General features: G+C 33.8%; 1 protein-coding gene across 1 annotated transcript; it reads right to left on the bottom strand.

Moving 5' to 3' along the window:
* Positions 1–4,081: 4,081 nt before the first annotated feature.
* LOC132286651 (exosome complex exonuclease RRP44 homolog A) lies at positions 4,082–21,365 on the bottom strand. The gene is made up of 24 exons (XM_059789010.1): positions 21,201–21,365; positions 20,957–21,094; positions 20,639–20,796; positions 20,084–20,139; positions 19,416–19,538; positions 18,814–18,944; positions 18,443–18,683; positions 16,464–16,614; positions 14,607–14,847; positions 14,205–14,361; positions 13,997–14,065; positions 12,171–12,296; positions 11,967–12,019; positions 10,784–10,890; positions 10,241–10,295; positions 10,029–10,128; positions 7,680–7,791; positions 6,831–6,951; positions 6,351–6,410; positions 6,150–6,255; positions 5,934–6,029; positions 4,950–5,031; positions 4,811–4,876; positions 4,082–4,425 (listed from the first exon to the last, which is right to left on the bottom strand). The coding sequence occupies exons 1-24, from the start codon at positions 21,252–21,254 to the stop codon at positions 4,227–4,229; spliced, it is 2,802 nt and encodes a 933-aa protein (XP_059644993.1). The 5' UTR covers positions 21,255–21,365; the 3' UTR covers positions 4,082–4,226.
* Between the last annotated feature and the right edge of the window lie 343 nt (positions 21,366–21,708).

The following is a 21,708-nucleotide window of genomic DNA, read 5'->3' as shown; positions in this document are numbered from 1 at the left end:
AATTAATTCACTATAAAATATAATTAAAAATTATGTTACACAATTTTGTAAAACCTTATTTAAAAGTACGCACAAATAACATCAATCATACGAATAATATTATCATTCGTAATTGAAACTTCATTTGATGCATAGGTATCATAATATGCAGTGTACAGCATGAACATTATGCAGTGTACAGTATGAACATTGGGCATGATTTCCAAGTAAATATGTAGGTATAAAACTATATGCAATCAAATCAATTATAATTCAATTCTGAATAAGTGTAAAGCATATCAATTTTACGTCCTTTTATAATCACTTGATACACAAAGGGAAATTCTTTTTAGATTCTAAAACAATCAATTTTTTCCTTTCTAAAATTAACTTATGCAAAATTTCCAAATATCTTTATCATAGATATTTTGGACTATGTATAGGATAATTATGAAATCTGAAATCTTTGATATTCGGGAACACCCAAATCCTATACAAATAAACACAAATAAAATTTAAGTGCCACTAATACTTTAGAAGGTTCTAAAGTATAAATAAGACATGGTAAATCAAGTCAACAAAATTAATATGATCATATCAACTTTAGACTGTTGTGGAAATTTCACATATTTTAGATAATAACACAAATACAATAAATCAACTCAACATTACACAATGAAATAAAATAATAAATAATTCAAGTTTGAATAATACATTAATAACACTTTGTAATTCTTTCAATAAAATAAATACAACAATATGAATAACATGGATATAAAGAAGAATAAGGATTTAACAATATAATAATTCTGCAATAGAAATCTAATATAAAAATAGAAATTATAAATTAAAAACAATATTAAAATAGGTAAGAAAGTGCTGGTCTGACTCTGAACTTTCGCCGAGTATGCTCTGAATTGCGAAAGGACTTGATGAAGCCCAAATTTAGACATCTAACATAATGTATTGTTGATGAATTTATTGAAACATAATGTATTGTTGATGAATTTATTGAAACCACCAACAAATTATAAATCATAAAATAAAAAAGATAGAGAACTTGGCTCTGATATCATGTTAGAAATAAGAATGAGTATAGAACTTTATATTGTATTGATGTGTAAGATATATATTACAAGAGTACATAGGGGGTTTACATAGGAAATGTCATGTGTGAAAAGCAAGACATTACCATATAACGTAATGCTATATATGGTAATAATATATTATACAATATATTCTAATATGTAGAAAAGAGTAAATAAATAATCATTCATTGTCCAAATTTGCTGCATAAATAAATAAATATTTTCAACTCCAAAACAAAATAATCAATTCACTTTTTAATAATTAAAGAGAAAAAAATATCAAAATTTCAGCAATAATGTATTAATATTTGTGTTTTTAAATTTCAGCAATAATGTATTAAAATAATATTTAATTGCATTACACCCCACAACAAAGAATTTAGACACCCTTTGATAATTGAGAGGACCATCCATGTGGGTCCCATGCTCAAAAATCTTAAGGCTAATTGATTGGGGACATGAACTTGACCCAACTGGTCAGCTAAAGTAGCATCTCCAATAAAAGGACGGCAGGTAAAAAGACAACTTAAATTAGTAGCACCTCTTTAACTTATCAATAGAGTTCAAAGTGGTGGGTCAAATATTGGATACTTTTTATTGAAATTATTTAGTTGCCCTACTTTGTCAATTTTAACAGCTTATATCTTGCAGAATTATATTAAAATATTTGACAATACATTTTCGGATTAAATGAGCGGATCTGTTATTTTATCAGACTAGATTTTCGTTTCAGGTCGGTTTTGGTTTTCTCCCGCCTAGATTTGATCTTTTTCTCCTTGATTTGATCTTGCACGGAGTTTTTTGGATGTCGGAACGTCTTGTGGTTGCAGCTTTGGAGTTGTTGCCTTAATGATGCCTGACCTTTGGATCATTCCAGTTTGCTACGTTTCTCCCATTGTGGTTTCGTTGCAAAGTTTAGGATCTATTTTTTTCATAGATCTGGAGTCTGTTCTTTATTTTATTGCTTTGCTTCATTATTTGTACACAAATCTGAAGCTTGTTCTTCATTTTTTTCCTTTGCTTCATAATTTGTGCACAGATCTGGAGCATATTCTTCATTTTATTGCTTTGCTTCATGATTTGTATTCCTTTTCTAGTTTGTCTTTCTGCATCTATACTGCCGTTGGCTTCTTTGTGCCTTTGAAATGATATATGATATTGTTTTATGATAAAATAAAAAATAATAATAATAATAATAATAATAAATAAATAAATAAATTATTATTATTGTTGTTGTTGTTGTTTTGTTTTTATATTGTTTATAGTTTTTGACAATACACCTCCGTATTTATTATTTGATGGAGTCAAAATGATGTTTCAAAAAAATAAAGTTGACCAACATACTAACGGTAAAAATGAAAAAAAAAACATTGTTTAGTTTTTCAAACTACTCTTATTATTAATTCTATATACCACTAATTATGAAGAAAAAAAATTATGTATCACTCTTTTACATGCAAATACTATTTTTCTGCACAAATGTGTCACTCTCATGCACTTTTTTTGTACAAAGGTACCACTTTTTGCTTACACTGACATGGTCTATACAAAAAAATGGTTCCTTTGTGCACAAAAAGTGGTGCTTATGTGCATAAGAGTGGTATTTTTATACGCAAAAATGATACCTGAAAATAGAGTAGGTAGTTTGGACAATAAACAATCTTTGTCCATGTGTTTTTCATGTACATATCAATGTTTTGATCTAACTTTATTTTTTCAAAAGATCATGACTTTGACCCCATCAAATAATAAATATAGATCTATAAGTCCATCTAGGTGTAATAATTCATTTTTATTAAAAGTGACTGCAATTTGTTAAACGAGCGGCCAAGCTCGGATTCCTTCCGCCAGACCCTTTGTACCACTTTATATTATACATTGAGTAAACACTGCCGCCTGCAATGGCTATTGGTAAGAAATTTTTGGAATATCTGATATGGCCTAATTGTCTCTTCCGGGTCTTTATAACCGGTAAAAAAATGAACCTACTTCTAGTAATACTTTTGCTCCATCCTTGGATTTTTTTGTTTTTGATGATTGACTATAATCCTGATAGTATTGAGAATATTATGCTTCTTTATCACTTGTTATGTTTGAGCTTGATATCATCAGTTCATCACTAATACAATGTGTTTTAAACTCTTACTAAAACTAATTATGATGAGAATGATGCAGGCACCATGTCACAATTGTTCGATGTGGCGCAAGACGAGTGTTCGGTCCTCTTCTTGTGGACTTACCTGGTAGAATTCATAGGACCTCAGATTTGCTTTTATGATATATAAGACTAATTTTAACGATGATAAACCTCAAAGAGGTCAATGTAATTTAAGATTTATTTTTATCTTAGTACTAACATCCATTTCAGCATTAGCATTTTAGCAACACATTCATCCATTTCAACATTAGCGTTTTAGCAACACATTATTATTTATCACTATATTTTAATTTCCTATAGCATTATTAAAATTTACATTCCATCTAATTTTTATATATTTTTTCCTTCATATAAGTCTATATATTATATTTTAGTTAACTTAATTTTAAACCTTTTGATTCTAATAATGCAATTTTCTGAGTTTTAAATTTTAATTTCCTATAGCATTTACTAAAATGGAAATCCATAACATATCTCAAGCACACAATCTAGTTTTTGTATCCTCTTTGTACATACTTCCAACAAGTTTTATAAATCTAATAGGAATATGTTTCTTAGTAAAGCCCATCTATCATATTTTCAACAATATGAAAATGCATCAGTAGGACCCAACAATATGATTCTCATTATAATTCGAAAATTAATTTGGCTTGTTCTCGAAATCAGCGAGCCATACTAAGCATCATTTTGCATATAATGGCATTAACCTATCGGAAGTTTTATTTTGACTGTAATATTCTTATTAACCTATCGGAAGTTTTATTTTGACTGTAATATTCTTATTAAAGAGATTGGTGAGTGAGTATCTAAAAATTAGAAAGTTCAAAAAAAAAAAAAAAAAAAGAAAAATTAAATATTTTTAAAACCAAATATTCTTGCATCTCTTTCCAACCTGTTGCTTCACACCCATAATTGTTCTAAGCCATTTTACAACAATTAACACCACTCCCTAATGGTAAAGGAAACAAAATTAAAATGCCTTTCTATTTTAGTATATTTTTTTAAATCAAGGAAAGCTGAAGTTTGGGCCTGTTGGGTTGAGGCTCCACAACCTCCATGTGTATCCTCACAGTCTGAAGAACACCATAGCTAATGCTACCATCTTTCTTCTTAACTTTCTGCTGCTGCTCATCTACCAACCATTCACCCCCTCCCTTGTCGCCTCTTGCCGTCAAGTACACAGGCCCTTCAATACCATACCTGCAAAGATGATTGAAAAATAATCAAAACTAGCAAACATATAGCTGTATATAATAAGATGCTTTCGCCCTGCGCAGGCACATACAATATTTTTTTGAACCTCCCATGCAAACTGAGTTACTTCCTTGCCTTCACACACAAGTCATACCATTTTACTTTTTAATTATTGTTTTTGATAATGACTGCCGTTTTATAATATAGCTCGGTTATCAATGGTTGACTTCTACATATACAAAACCGGAAAAGTGAAATTTATTTTCCTTCAAATACCAAAGATGCATTTAAGATCTAATCAATAGCAAATATGGAAAGCAAAGAGCAATCTAGCACCGAAACAATGCACTTGGGAAAAAGAAGATGAAACTTCAAGGACAACAAGGCATACTTGGGTACGAAAACTATGAAGCCATTTGATCTTATTTTCACTATCCTGGCCTCCGTGTCTGTCGGCCTGCAAGAGCATAGATAATAAAATGAGAGTATAGACAAATAATGAGACATTAGAAAAGCTCCCTTGTACATACCGTTTCCTGAAATAGACGAGAGTATGGAGCTCTACTGAGGCCCGACTTGCCATCTGGGCATTCCTATGCCGATAATTCAGATCTGAAGGATACCCACAATAAGCATTGTTCTTACATTTTAAATTAAACATGTGACATGGACACTAGTACGTTTTAGCTCAACCCTAATAACACATGCTAATCACAGTTCGAAAGAAGTCTTTCTTGATATCTAAACTAAACAGCACTTGCACATATCAAAATCACATTGGCAAGAACGAAAGAATAAAAAAATAAAAAATAAAATAAAAAAATAAAAAAAATGACAGGAATACACAGCATCTCTCTTATAAATGAAAGGTCGGCAGATATGAACTTTAAGATGTGCCCTTCAACAGCCTATTGAGTAGTCCTATTCTATTTTCCCGTACATCTCAGGACATCAATCCACCAGTACAACCTTATTTTGTGCTTTGAAAAAAAAAAAAACACACACACACACACTTCATGCACTTTAAGCCACTTTTGAGGTACATGAAAGTCACAGGAAATTGCCCATATAATGATGGGCGAGGCAAGATAAATTCATGAGCTAAAGCACTATATGAAACGAACTGCATAGTTAATAAGGGAGATAAAATAAACATATATGTAAAGCTATCAATTCAAATGTTCTAATCATGGATTGACAAGACATGGGAAAATGGATGACATGCACAAACCGAGAAATGGTCCTAATTTACTTTAACACCCCATCCCATGAAAAAAAAGGACACGGGAAAATGGGTTAATTTTTCATTTTCAAGCTAAAATATCACAATAACACATACATGTGCAACAGCACTAGCCTGTTAAACAAGCAAACAGCTAGATAATTATATTTGCCACACGCACAGGTCACAGCAAGATTTCAATCTAGTTGTAACTGCAGTATGATTAAGCAGACAGGGCGAACGTCTCTATAGCATGAAGCAATGTTTGGAAGCGAAGAGACGTAATCCTTACTGTCAGCAATACTGGTAAGTTGTGGTCTGTCTTGAAATATGGTTGGAAGCTTGTATATCCCCAAAGATGCAGCGAGTAACCTGTGTACAATGACGTCTGCCAAAGAAGGAAGAGATATATATATATATATTTTATTTAGGACCAAAGAAGGACGTTCCAAAATCAAAAATAATTATCTTAACATCAACACAACCCATGATTAAAACTCCCACCAACCTGCGTATCTCCTTATAGGTGAGGTGAAATGTGTATAGAGAGGTGATGCAAGACCATAATGACCAAATTCTGCAGGGCTGAGATCTCCACTACAGAAGTATACTGCCTGAATTTGTAAATCATACAAGTAAAAAATTTAGCTTGATAAGCTTCCATACAAAAATATAATTTTAATTCACTAAATTAATCGAGTGAAATCACCTGTGTCATGCATCTAGTTGCCAGAATGCGGATTAGCTTATTAAAGTATGGATCATCACCCTGAAAAACATTTTCTTTAAACTTTTGTATATCATAAAAATGAACACATATAGCTCCATAGCTTGGTAGACTCTAAATGCAAGAATGATGATGATGATAAGATAGCTGCATAGATTGAAATTGATAAAACTATATGTGAGATAGAGAGAGAGAGAGAGAGAGAGTTGATGACAAATAACTGCACAAAACATAACATTCAGTTTGCTCTTAAACGGTAAATTTCTTGCATCAAATAAGTTCGGCTAGACAATCTAATGTAAATGTAATATAATTAGCTCAAAAAAAGAATTTCCTACAAGTTCCTACTTCCAACAAACATTGCAAATAGGTTTCATTATCTCAAGGTTGACAAAAAATCAAAGCTTTGGGTAGGTGCATATTGGGTGCCAGAATATATATGGTGTAATAACTAAAACTCACCACAGCGCGATCTAGTGAATCAGCCAAGGCTTTAGAAGTTGACACATCCAAATTGAGACCAACAGCAGCAGCTGTACGAATCAAAGGTTCAAGCATCTCTTTTGTTGGACTAGGATGGCGCCTGCAAAGAGAAATGAGACAGCAAGAGCTAAATGCTTGGCAATATCCATAACAGTTGTAATACCATCCTCTGATACAAATTTGAATAAATCTAATCAAGGAGATCATACATCTGAGATTGAAATCCAAACAGCTATTATTTATCAAAGTTAAATACAATGTACAAACTTATTGGATTATCTGTGCTTAAAAATGGTTTACAGAAGTATGCATACTACTAGATACTTTTCGGCAACATATCAAATTTAGCTTTTCAGCAACTATTTCGGTGGTGTTCCCACTATTAAAAAAGGGCTAACTAGTGATGTGTGGAACACACAATTTAGCTAAGACATTGCCATGCACTACACTACTAAAAAGGAGATTTCAAAGTTGAGTAAACAAACAGCCATTCCTTATAAAATATTTCTTGGATGGACATTATTAGTTTGTATTTCATAAAAACGTGAGCTAAAGAGAAACATTTTAGAGATCTACAAGCAGACAGGCATTTTTTGTATGTATCTCTCTGGAATTTATTTTTTATGCTTAAACACCAACTATGGATATCCACACATCCAAGATGCAATCAAAAAAGTTTGCCATGCAAGGGCGAAGAAAGGCAGAAGGAAGAAAACATGAATGTGGAAGTCTCAAATCATTCTTGGGCCCAAAAAGTAAAGGTCTTGAAAGCAAAATTTCCAGGAGAACAGAAAATTATGCTGCCAATAATTACAACCACTAATGTACCTTAACAGCGAACACAAAGAAAAATGTCTAAGGATTTTTTCTGCAACTGAAACATTAGCAGCAAGCATAAACTCTTCAACCATTTGGTTTGCTTCTCGAATTTGATACATTCCTGCAGATACAATTCATGCATTAGACCTTGAAAGGGAAATGCAACACAGAAAATAAATAAATAAATAAAAGGAACTTTAAATCATTAATAGAAAATGTGAAATGAACTAGAAACTAGAAAGTCGCAATCCATATAGCTAATGATACATCAGATAATGAGAATTCATCCATCCAATCTTGCAAGCTTTTACAAGAAATATTGCCTATTAAAGAAATATTTTGGCAGTAAAGTTAGATACATTAAAGAATTGTGCTCATTACCAGAAATTTGATGGTTTATTTTACCAGGAGAATGCCTACTTAAATGGGTTTTAGGATGCTGGCCGCCAACTTTGTAACAATTGGTTTATGGTCTTTTAGGTCCTAATTAAAGACGAAAGTGAGTAGAGAAAGAATAAGGGGAAACATGTAATAATGATTAAAAGAAATAAATACCAAGTGAGAGATTGAGTGGAATCCCCTTCACCCCTCTTAAAGTGGAGTTAGAGGGTCAAATAAATTGCATTATCCAGTGTATATCCCACGGGGAAAGAATGGAGACAAGACCTAAAATTTGGTATTATTTTTACACAAAGTGTCTACTCGCAAACTTGAACCCAAGATCTCAAGCTTGTCAATCCGAGGTTTTACCATTGCACCAGGTGATATCCATGGAGGGTTTAAATCCAAATTGCAACCAAGAGTGTGAGTGTTGTGCGCCTGTGTGTGTGTGTGTGACTTATCTAAATATATATATACATATATATACATACATATACAGATTACATAAACAGCAGCAGCAGAAGAAATTTTAATATAAGTAAAAGGGTAGATTACTCAGACCTCCCCTGAGGTTAGGCTCAATTACCATAAGATTAAACTTTTTGAAATACCATGGTCAACCTCCCAAGAGATTTGGTTGACTTAACTCCAAGTACCCCTACCGTTAGTTAACCGTCAGACACATTAAGTCAATTAAAATACCAAAATTACCCTTTCTTCTCTCTATCAGACAAAGGTTTTGAAAGAGTGGGTTTCTCTCTCTCTCTCTAAATAACTGGGTTAGCCCCTCCCCCACTCTAACCAAATGCATGAAATCCCTCTCCTTTGTATCTCTCTCCCCTCTCATCCCCCTCTCTCTCTCTCTATGATATAATGCAGTTATCTCTGATATCTGATATACATATTATTATAATTTTTTATCTCTATTCTTCTCTCCTCTCATTCCCCCCACCCCAACCCCCCCCCCCCCCCCCCGCGGGTGATATAATACAATTCTCTGTGATATAATTTATCAATGTAATTCTTTATCTCTATTTATTTATTTGTTCTATAAAAGAATACCCTAACAGATCTATGTAGAAGTATATGTATATATACACACACTGTGTATATATTTTTCTTTGTGGCTATTTTTTCCCCTTAAATTCTTTGTGCCTAATTTAATTCTCAACTTACTACTCTCTATTCACTCTCGAGTCTCAACTCACCTGTCCTATATATGCATATATATGTTTTTCTGTATGTAATCACACACTAGACCCATTTTTGGGTAGAGAGTGATATCAATTTCTCTGCCAACCTCTCATATATTCACCATCACAAATACTAAGGTTTAATTGGTCTAATTTAGTTCAAGAAGACGACTATCAATCACATTGGTATCAACTAATTTTCTGCAATTTTCACTGAAATTTATAAACCGAACACCGTTGCCGACGTTCTGCTACTGTTGCAGTGAGGAAAATCAAAGACTGATTTTATTGTATTGATGACAATCTTGATGGAAGTCATTATGGAGTTTTGATAAATTAGTTTGTGGGAATTGGATTAACACTTGCTGGGTGTATTTAGTTTGAGAATTGGTGGCGGCGGTAGCGACAGTGGCTGAGAGGTCAGTGGTGGAGAGAAAGAAGTGGTGGTGTGGAGGGATCTGGCAACGGTGGTGGGGTGGAAAAATGGGATGTGGAGAGTGAGAGAGAGAAGTCGTGGTGGTGGTTGCGGTGATGGTGGCAGCGACAGCGGTGATATTGCATTATTGCTGATGTGGTGGTGAAGAAAATATATATATATATATATATATATATATATATATATATGTTGCTTACCTCAGCTAAAGGATTAGAAGTTGCGGTTGTTTTTGTACAAAATCATTAGAACTTTGAGGGTCATGAATTTCGGTATCAATTTGGATTGGGATGATAAGCAGTTCCATCTCAGAGTACCAAATAATTCAAAAAAATAAAAAAATTAACATACCAATATCGAGAGGGTCATGAGTTTCAGTATCAATTTGGAATTTTACTTCAGCAGAAGCAAGAGTCAAGGCCCCCCTTTCAATACGCCTTAGCCTCATTGTCTGCAAGATTACAAACATAAAGATTAACGGAAAAAATCCCCAAAAAAGAAATGCGAAAGAAAAAAATATTCACAGGTAGTTTTGCAAAAAGTACAGGCATAAGTACAGATACCTTGGCTAAAGCATTCATATTTCGCAAATTTGTTGTTAATGGATCCATCAAGCGACTGGAATTGACGATAAATAAGAACCATCAGTATAAAAACTGGAAATAGGAAACTTGGAAGACAAAATAAATAAGAAATAGATAATAAGATAGCAACATCCAAGATAACTCTTAATGTAACAAACTTGTATAGGAAACATGATAGCAATACTCTAAAATAGGGATATCCATGTCATTAGCTCATATCCTTTCTCATAAGTCAACTAAAATAAATACTCCCTCTGTCCCAAAATAGTTGAGTACTTTGGGAACTGTGGCTTACAAACTTGTATAGGAATCATGATAGCAATATTCTAAAAATAGGGATATCCATGTCATTAGCTCATAACCTTTCTCATAAGTCAACTAAAATAGATACCCCTCTGTCCCAAAATAGTTGGGTACTTTGGGAACTGTGACTCACAATTTTTTGAGTCACACTTCCCAAAGTACCCAACTAGTTTGGGATAGAGGGAGTAATATACAAAGATAGATGCATGATGCGAGCACCTGTCATCCATCCTCGCTTGAGCTTCAACGTAAGACAGCGCTGCAACTGACTTGATAACGCTTTTTGTGTATCTTGTCGAAATAATCTCTGCTTCAGGTGTCATTTCCTGAAATTTAAATGATATACAAAAGAGAGAAAAAATTCGGAGTTCAGACATTAGTTGGTCCAACTTTAAGACCTGAAATTTAAATGATATACAAAAGAGAGAAATTTCAGAGTTCAGAAATTAGTTGGTCCAACTTTAAGTGAATGTGCGCTCGCACACAAACCACAGTGATATACACGGTGATATACATATAAGATGATATATGTACCCAAGAACATATATACAGGAGTAGACATCCCATTCACTATAAAAGTTCATGAAATAGTATAACACCACAACAAAACTGGAAAAGGTGCAAGGTATGTGCAAAAAAAATTATGCAAAATGGGATCATTTAAGTAAAAGCAAAGATGAATATTCATCAGTCCTTCTTTGTTTGATAATTTCAATGTAAAACAAAGAAGAACAAGAAAAGGAGAAGATGCAAGTTTAGGGCATAGATTTGGACATTGCCCTTATGAAGCATTGCATACTCAAAGCCACAATACAAAACTTGGTTGGAGAATTAGTGTTGCCGAACCCAAACCGGCATACAACTGGACCAACTGTCAACCATATTGCCCCCAATTTTAAAAGCCAGACACACATGACATACAAGGAAAAAGAAGTTAGTGATTCTGCATTATTTATTTTTATTTAGTTACATCCAAAAATTTCCTTTCAAGTCTCTCTCTCTCTCTCTCTTTATTCCAGTACAGCTCATCTGGCTTGGTGTAACAATTGATGAATTTGACTTGCGAACAATAAACCTCCCCAAGTTCAGCTCAACTTGGATTTAGAAATATTTTCCATAACAGGCTACACTGTTTATAGCATATTTAAAAGGAATGTACCCAATGTCTGTCACAATGGGTGCCCAAATAACTAAAAGAAATATTAATATATCCAGTTGACATCTAACTCACTGAATATTGATAGTGCAGAAAGGATGGAGTGGGGTAGGAGAGCAAATAAGAGAGACATCAACAAGCAGTGTTTATAATTCAATCAGATACATAATTAGTATTAGTATAAAAAGAAGAAAATCATAGTTGCTAGACATTTAAGTATTATAGAGGGACTTAAGAAGCATGTACCCATATAACAGAGAAAGCCAGTCTCTCAACATCAGCTCGAAGTGAACAAATATCTGCAACATAAAGCTTATATCTGAGCAAGCTACCCAAAGGCTTTTGCACCAATTAAATGTTTGACCACCAAAGAACAATGACATTAAACATGAGATCATCATCAAGAGGCTTTGGAAGCATTGTACCAAGGGAGTTAGAGAGAAACATTACCTTCTGTTAGAGGCTTGGGAAGCATGTCGATTCTGCGCTCAACAAGGTAGACTGAAGTGCCCCTTTGTGCAGCCTCATCATCGAGAGGAGTTCCAGGGTGAACAAAATTTGTGACATCAGCAATATCTAATTGCATGTTGTTAAGGATTAATATGAAGTCTGGCATCTAAACTTCTTTCTCCAATGAGAACTGGCATGGAACCACCTTTAGACATATTAAATGTGGCAATGCCAGCATTAGCTTTAATACAAGCAAAATTAATAAAGAAGTCCTTGAAGATTATAAAGGAAATGACCAACGTCTAAAGAAATTTGACAGCACAATTCTGACTGAATATAAGGGCAATAAAGGTTTGCTTATCAGCTATTTTGACAAATAGAAGGGAATAAGATTTTGCAAGGGTGCGTGTTCTAAAGAAAACCAAGAAAAAAAATATTAATTATAAAATACTTATAAAATACTTACCGAACTGATAAGAAATTACAAATTTGCTATTATATAAGAACAGTAAAAACTTATAACTTGTTAAGAGTCGAGATGAAAAACGTTGAATATATAAAAAGATAGAAAGGAGATGTACAATGCTTTTGAGGCCCAAGTGCAGAACAGAAGGACTATTAATGATGTCACTCGAAAAAGGAGAGAAGTTATGCAACCAAAGGTTGAAACTCAAGAAATTAATTGTAATCAAAAGGAGATCACTACCAAGAAAATTAATAAGAAGGCCTATGTCCCTTCTTCCATAGAGAACAACGTGAATGGGAAAATATCTTATTCCTAGTAAAACTCAAGACATTAGAGACAAAGAAAAGACCATTGCATAGGTGGAGTTTCTAAGAAGAATGGAAATCCTTTTGAAATTCCTGATTCAGCTACGACATATATGAATGAAGCTAGAAGTATGAACAATATCTGAGCAATGTCTAGAAATCCCCAATCATGAAATCAATTTGGACGTATTAATCTAGGCAAGACTAGGAATCACAAGTATTTCCAAATATTTAAGCGTGCTGCAACCCAACACCCACAAAAAATTAATATATAAATAAACCAGAGGAAAAAAAAAACTGAGATAGAGATGTCTCTGGGACCACATAGTATTTCAACTGAAGATTGGAAGTACATGGGCAATGATGGTCTATCCTAGAGCACTAAAAAATACTAAATTATTTTTTAAATGGTGGGAATAGAAAAAGAAAATTGCATTTCAATTATGTAGACCAATTATTGGATTGCCAAAGCTAGCTATGAGTAGCCAACCCAAACAGTTGGAAGCGTAGCTTTTTGAAGTAAAGTGAGCAAGTACAATCAGTTGTTCCTATGTAGTTTATATCACATTTATGCATCTAAGCTCAGAACTCTTAATATGGAGGAAAATTCCATCATTCTTGGCACTGGATAGTTTATATGCTTCATACATTAATATAGTGAATATCAAATATTAATTAAGAAACAATAGAAGGTGACAGTTTCCACCAATAGGTTAAATCATCTTAGTTCCTTTTTTTTCCTTTTCTTAATAAGAGAAATAGGCTATTTCAACGTATATGAATATTTAAAGCAAACATTAGACTTTTGAGTAAAAATCCCTTCTCCAACATCATTCTCCAACTTTGTAAAATCCCTTCTCCAACATCATTCTCCAACTTTGTTTACCCTAATAATTTCCTTTCGATTATACAACTTTTCAATACTTTGAAGAGAGAAGGTCTGGGGGAGAAGGATTGCTCCGCAGACCAAAAAAATTCCCTTAATGGCATTTGTTGTTGGTAATATGATATTTTGACAATATCAGCATAAACGAAATAGGAAGATTGAAGGATACGAACTCCCACTTCAAAATTTCCATTTGCAAGAGCTGTACAATGTAATGCATCATCAATGTCCTTGCATCCTGTGACAGCCAGAAACATAATTAATCGAACAAAATTAGATGCCTTACAAAATAACAAGATCCTGTCTAAAAGGCATTTGATCAAGTAGAAAAACTACAGAAGGAAAGAAAGAAAGAGAAAAGGCTATAGGTCAAATGCCTGGAGGATCCACACTAAAGAGACGCAAATGACGCAAATCCTGCCTAATGGGATTTGCCAAATCTTCAGAAGACACAGACCAAGGTAATGGCGGCAAGCATGCCAAAACTTGAGAAGAAAATGGTCTTGCATCTATATCATTCTCAATCAACACCACCTGCAGCATCCACAGAATTGATTACAGCTATAAATTGAAATAGGTTTGTCAATAACGAACTCGAGTTCCTGATACTAGGAAATTTTAGATCAACAAGCAAAAATATATAGAATATGATTACTGAACAAAGATATGATATCGTACAGGGATGTAAATGATCTTGGTCATCACCCACTTAACCAAAAGAAAACAATAAAAAGTCAAAAAAAAAAAAAAAGAAGATAAGACCACCCATTACCGCCTACCTCACTCTCAGTATCTCTGTCACCGATTTCTCCAATTGTCCGTACATAATGCCCAGAAGGATATCGAGATAAACAATCCCAAGAATCAACCGCAACAATAATTCTTTTGTCCAGAAGATTCCCAAGCTGTCGAGTTTGAATCCGAATCTTAGGAAACCTGCGATCTTTGGAAACAAATAAAGCATGGGCAATACCACCACTGCCTGCAGGCATAGGCATTGGCTCCAATGATCCACAATATCTGCATGATATCATAAAGTTCAAAAACATAATGCCCTGCCAGAAATGAGAAAACTCAAGGGACATCGCTAATTCTAGCCACCTATAATATTTTAAACCTCCTCCGTAAATTCTAATAAGTATGAAATAAATGAGTATTGCAGTTAAACTTGTCACCAATTTTTTTTTTTTGATAAGTAAGAATTGTATAAAAAACGCTCAAAAGGGGAGCGCATCCCAAAGGAACAACAAGAAGCAAAAACCACTAAGCCTTCAAAGAGGCCAAAAAATCTGCAATGTCCTCAATAGATCTATAATCTCTACCCGAAACCCAACAAAAAAGAGTGGAAACAATGGAGAATTTCAGAACAGAAATAGGTGACTCTTTTCCCTCAAAATAAACTTGTCACCAATAAAGTAAAAAACCAACAACTAAAACAAGTTCCACTGCGATGCACGAGAGAAATATGCCTCTAGCCACAAAAATTTACCACCCAGATATAGAATTAGGACCAGTGATGTGCTAGAGGATATGCTTCTAACAACTAAGAAAGCACTTTCCTACAGGCAAAAGTGAAATGCATGCAGAAATCACAGAACACCCCCCCCCCCCCCCCCCCCCCCAAAAAAAAAAAGGGAAGAGGAACAAGAAGAAGAAGTAATATTGTTGAACTGTCTCAACACCAGTTCAAAAAAAAAAAAAAAACTAATTATACAATACAATGCAATAAACATAATGACTTTAAATCACAGTAACTACATAAACATATTTCAAGACCTGTATGAAGATTTTTTTTCCAAATTCCATAATATTTTAAGCATTATAAAACATGTAAACTATACTTCATATTGCCTATTCTAGATGAGCTTATACCACATTGTTCGGTCTTCAGAATAATAAAATTAAAACAGTTATAAATTTTCAACACTGTCAAATATATTAAAAACAGCCTCTCAAATAACTTAAGAAAAAATCATTACAAAAAGTAGGAAAATACCAGAAAGGCAAAACAAAAAAAATGTCACTGACAATTGGAAATTCATGCCTAGAGGAAGTGCCTGAGCAGCCACCAAATACTTTATTTTAAAATAGCTAATCAATTATTTAGCAAATGTGAAAATATATATATATATTTTTGAAAATATTTCAAACAGAAACAACAAAACCCAATAACACAGAGAAGTGGCAATACCACAAACTCCTCAGAGGGAAATCTGAAAGGTGCCCCATAACTGACTAGAAGGTAATACCTAGCATAAAGCAGCTGTATGGATGAGGATGAAGATGATGATGATGATGGTGGTGTGTGTGTGTGTGTGTGTGTGTGTGTGTGTGTGTGTGTGTGTGTGTGAGAGAGAGAGAGAGAGAGTGTTTATCAGGGGAAGAAGAGGCCGGGAAAGTATTGCAGAAACAGTCAACTGCATCAAACAGTAGCAAATCCTGTAAGAAATTTATTACCTACTTAAAGAGTAAAGTCCTTCCATTTGTGAACAAAAATTTATTGTGCGCAAAAGGGATGAGTGAGTAAAACACCGACCGTAAGCAAGACAACTAAACCAATCACCGGTTTGTAAGAAAAATAAAAAGAAAAAGCATAACCACAGAAAGACACCAAGTAAGCAAGACATTAAACTTACGAGTGCCAATTTCTCTTTATGATACCAACAACACATCCAGAAGGGCGACGAGGATTTGCTTCTCCAGCAGAACCCTGGGTTAGATTTGCTACTCTAGGAGCATCGTCAGCACTTCCTGGAACTAGATGAACATCATCATCCTCCTCGTCCTCTGGAAAATAGTGAAAGTTAATGAAAATCATTTGTTTTCCGATGTGCGGAGACATACACATTATAGAGAGAAAGCGAAGCACACAACATTACCTATGATTAAATTATACTAACAGTAGAAGAGAGACGATTAAAAATCAACTGATGAGGGAGAAATTACATAGGTGATATGGACATATCCAATGTAATCCATGGATGAACCAATTAGAGAAATATTAGTTTGTAAAGAAGGTAAGAAACAAATGGGCGAAACAAGATTATCTCCATGAAATAATAAAAAATGATTTTAAAAATAATAATAATAATAATAAATCAATATAAATGGAAATTGGCTGGTAATAGACTAGAATGGAAAGGAGATTCATGTGGCCAACTCCATTCAAATGAAAGACAAGTATGATGATGATATGTCGAATTGAAATCTATGGACCAAAATCATTTATTTTTTGACACGTGAAAATATATCAAATTTGTTAAAGGATTGAAATATTAAAGTTACACCCTGTCTATCAGCTTAAGCTTTTGGAGTAGATGGTCGTTAACATGGTATCAAAGCCAAACGCCTCGAGTTCAAACCTTACCACCACCCTAATTAAAAAATTGAAAAACACATGTTGGACCAAAAAGAAGGCCACACATGAGGGGGAGTATTGAAGGGTTTAAATATTAAAGTTACACCCTCTCTAGTAGCTTAAGCTTTTGGAGTAGATGATTGTTAACAAAATTCATTTTAGGAGACGACAAAAGCTTTATTAAAGAGGTATTGTTTTCAAATAATTCTGGAAGGTAGTTGAGGAGTTGCATGTGCTCAGACCAAAGTGAACTCAATACTAGAATCAACCAACCCAAAAACCAAAGCAAGATTAATCATAACAGTTTTAACTACATTTGTCAAAAAAAGAAAAAAGAAAAAAAGAAAGATAACTAAGAATTACTTTGTGAATTAATAAGGTGGACAATAACGCTAAAAAGTAACAAATTAAATTGATGATATGTAAGGGGAGGGAGCTAAGTCACACAGCGGGAGGGTGAAAGCGACAAAATGTAAGTTACACAGAGTGAGAGTGAGAGTGCGTGAGAAAGAGAGGGGGAGGGGGGTGGGCGCGGGGCGGGTGCGGCGCCCACTTAGAAGAATTGTGTGACTTGGGGAGGGAGAGAGAGAGAGTCCAAAAATTAACTTAACAGCCAAAAGTATAGAGCAAATGGCAGAAACCTAACCAGCCAGGCCAGCTATATCTGATGGGATGGGATGGGATGGAAGAAGAATCCCCACTTTTCCTGATAGTGGAAGAACCTTTTTCCCTTCCCTCAACATAAAAAAACTAATAAACAAATAAAATGAAAAGATACAACACTTAAGTTCAATTTATTTACCAAAGCCACCAAACTAAAATAAAACAACCATGGTCAACCCCTCTTTCTTTCTTGTCGCCTCCAAACTTTCCTCTCAGATACAAGAGTAAATCATATTCTTTCTTTCAACAAGCAATAGCTTCCCAAAAATAAAGAAGCTAAGAATTTGTCTTTATGTGCACATAAAACCAATGACCACCTTCAGGCTTCTGCCAACAAACAAGGCATGTATAGATTTCATGGATGTTCAGAACTTCTAAACCACTAAAGGTACTTACAATCAAAATTCCTGGAGAGCAGTTTTTAGAGAATCACATAGTTGAGTAACTTTTTCCAGGAAAAGCGCTTTGATTGAAGAAATATGTGTATAAATTTATATGTTAAATTATGCATACACAAGTTATTACCATGTCTTTGTCTATGTAATAAACATAAAGTTGGTTCAAGAGTCAAGAATCACTATGACATTAAGATACCTTCATCGGCTATAGAGAGAGTCTTTTCCTCATGCCACTGATCTTGAGGCAAGAGTTCTACTGCCACAATATCACCATCAAACGCCCTATTCATATTTCCACGACCATAAATAATTATCTCATCACCAATGCTCTCACTCCCGACATATGCTTCAAATGGGTTGAAACGATTAACACGAAGCTTCCCCTGATGATAAATTCCACGATGCAGTCCTGACGTAATCTCGGACATGGGTTTATGCTGGACAAAAGGCAGAAAACAGGAATTGTTTTCAAGACAAGAAGTTGTTTCAAGACAGCACATAACCAACAAACACTACTATGCAGGGAGACAACTATAGTTACAGACATGCACTAGTAGTCAACAATACCTCAGGGTAAATGACTTTCCTCTTTGAAGGTCTCAAATCTTCAACTTCCTCCATGTCTACATCTTCAGAAGATGGTTGAACAAGCAGATCAAGCAAACCTGCTTGACCAAGTGATTTCACATATGATTCAACTGAAAAAGAATAAGGAGAATCAACAGTCAGCCTTGTCTGTATAATAAGTTAAATCAGTCCATCTCATAAGGATAAATTTAACAATATCCAAGTAATAATGTAATATTTAGTAGTAAAAGATTTACAGAGTTTTTATCATATTCCTAATGAGTCGATTGATCTGGTTCTGTTGGTTTAGTCATGCTATGGTATTCTGTTTGGGTAGTTTTGATAGTTTAGATTCTAGTTTGTATAGTTTTGCCTGGTTTGGGTATCATTCTCATTAAACTAGGGGGTAAACCCTCCCTAAATCCCAAAAAAAATTATTAGTAGTGGCATAAGTAGTAAAAGCCACAACAACAGCAACAGAACAAACATTGCTGGAATTTAACAAATCAGACCCTTTTTTTTTTTAGGTAAAATTTCAGACCCATTAAAGAACTGCATGAACGGAAAGACAAGGAAAAAGCAAATCACATGTTTTTATGTACCTGTCTCTGCACAAATTCCATCTTCAGTGGCTTTCCTCTTATTTTCTCTGTCATTCGTGATTAATAAGACCCGTGTTGCACCACCAAGATGATTATGATACCACTGAGTTGCCACTCGAATTGCTGAACTTCCAATTCATCAATTTCAGAAGAAGGAAATCTACAATTGCATGTTCTTACACTAAAAACAGGAATAAGTACCACAATTACAGTAAAGTGTGCTTAAAAAAATGGTTCATACTTTCAATATATATAGTATTCCTGTTATACTCCCACCATGCTGTAAGACATCCCCGTATATGATTACAATTACAAGACAACGCAAACACACGCAACGTGAAATAAGACACCATATGCTCCCCATTTTTAGATAAAACAACAGAACACCATTTAAAAGTAGCTTTTAAGACATCATTACACTAGCATTGTTTATAAAATGCAATCATCTGAAGTAACTGTTATAAATTCCAAATTTTCTGCAAAAATTTGTACTGTCATCTTATATATCTTAACAATTAATTGCAACATGAACCGGTGATTTTATAGTGTATATGCAAAAAACTGCTCCATGGCTTAGCATTATTAAGACCCTGTAGTCCTTGTAATAATAACTACCAATGAATCAAAATCTGGAATGTATTGTTATTGTGATAATCGAGATGGCTAACCTCTATCGTTCCGATCATTTGGACTTTCACCAACCATTGCCTTCACATATGTATCCCTTCAGAAAAAAGTAAATCGATAAATAAAATAAAAATTGTCAAGTACTATATAATAAGTCATAAAACATAATCAATTACGAAAAATAAAGCAACAAAAACCCACAACAAATAACAATTTGAAAGTTGAGAACGCACACATAGTACATAAGATTGGAAGGTGCATATATAAATGAATCAAGCCAAGAGCATATTGGCAGTGGTAAACTAGCCATCAAAAGCAAAAGCACGTTGAAAATAACATCCAGTTTACATAGTATTCTAAATACGGACGTATTGTATACCAACAACATTAATTAAAATTACCTTTTTGAAAAAAATATTTAATTAAAATTGTAAACGAACTTCTATATGTATCTTCATTTTTGGACCCAAACGATATTTTGACTTGTCTTAAATATAAGAAGACTGCCTACAGGACCATTGCTTCCTTAAATTGTTGAAAAGAAATTGAAAGAATTCAAACATCGTGAAAATGATGAAAATTAAGAGATGACTCACCTGTGATGTTCGTTAGAGAAAACAAAGAACTTCCTCGTAGAATTGCTGCACAGGGCTCTAACTCTGTTATAAACCGAAAGATTCTTGTTCTTGACCTCTTGCAGCACAACCGATAACACAACAACATCGTCAATTGCCGGATTCTCAAGCAAATCAATCTGAGAACACGGACAGTGAAAACCAAACCAAAGTTCTAGTTATACATATATATGTGTGAATGTATATATATATATACATACATACATATATATATATATATATATATATATATATATATATATAATTTGTGCAATGTAAAACAAGAACTTGTGAAATGACCTGATTGAGAACAACATTGGTGTCGACAATGAGAATGGTGGAGTCAGACGAAGTCAAGCGAGCGGCGGAAGTATCACAGACTTTGCAAAATGAAGCTCCGCAGTAGATATCGTCTCTGAGATAGTGTTCTCTTAGTTGCTGCAACAAACAAGAATCACATCAAGAACCCTACTTAAACCACCAATAAGAAAAAGAAGACGAAGAAGAAAGGTTATTAGGTTAGGGTTTTGGATAGTAGACAGACCTTGATTACTTTGCCCTGCCTCGTCTTTCTCACGAATGACTTTTGCTGCAACATCTTTCCCCACTAATTTGCCTTGCCTCCACCTTGCGCGGTGCAAGTTATGTCTATAAACTTCGATTGCGCCTTCGGGTCTAGTTTTCTTTTCTTTTCTTTTCTTCTTTTCTGTTTTTTTAGGGCTCGCTTTTACCTTCCTATTTTTCTTTTAGGTAAATTACAAAAACCCCCTTTACTTTTAAGTTTTAGCAAGAAACCCCTTTGAAGGAAAAAATTGACTTAAAACCTCATACTGTATGCATCTAATTTATTGAAAAGTATTGTTATAATGACGCAAATGTCCTTTAAATAAATTATAAAAAAATTTGACGCAAGTGTCCTTTAAATAAATTATAAAAAAAAAAAAAAAAAATTTCTTTTTAATTTTTATAAAGTAGAACTTCAAGAAAAGTTAAAAAAACTCACACCATTAAATTGAAGTAATTTGAAAATGCCCTTTAATGTAAATATAAGA

The sequence above is a fragment of the Cornus florida genome, unplaced genomic scaffold, assembly GCF_030987335.1.
Source record: "Cornus florida cultivar Cherokee Brave unplaced genomic scaffold, ASM3098733v1 CherokeeBrave_3.0.0_Hap2_Chr11, whole genome shotgun sequence".
Classification (NCBI taxonomy): Eukaryota; Viridiplantae; Streptophyta; class Magnoliopsida; order Cornales; family Cornaceae; genus Cornus; species Cornus florida.
Note: the sequence above shows the minus strand (reverse complement) of the source record. Positions and strands in the feature narration are given on the sequence as shown.

What these genes read in the sequence shown, in the direction of transcription:
- LOC132286651 (XM_059789010.1), bottom strand. Translation starts at nt 21,254, where the DNA reads ATGTTGCAGCAAAAGTCATTCGTGAGAAAGACGAGGCAGGGCAAAGTA. An exon ending in GGAAAGTCATTTACCCTGAG is followed by an intron (nt 18,684 to 18,813) that starts GTATTGTTGACT and finishes CCTTTTGTCCAG; the next exon opens with CATAAACCCATGTCCGAGAT. An exon ending in ACAGAGATACTGAGAGTGAG is followed by an intron (nt 14,362 to 14,606) that starts GTAGGCGGTAAT and finishes TGGATGCTGCAG; the next exon opens with GTGGTGTTGATTGAGAATGA.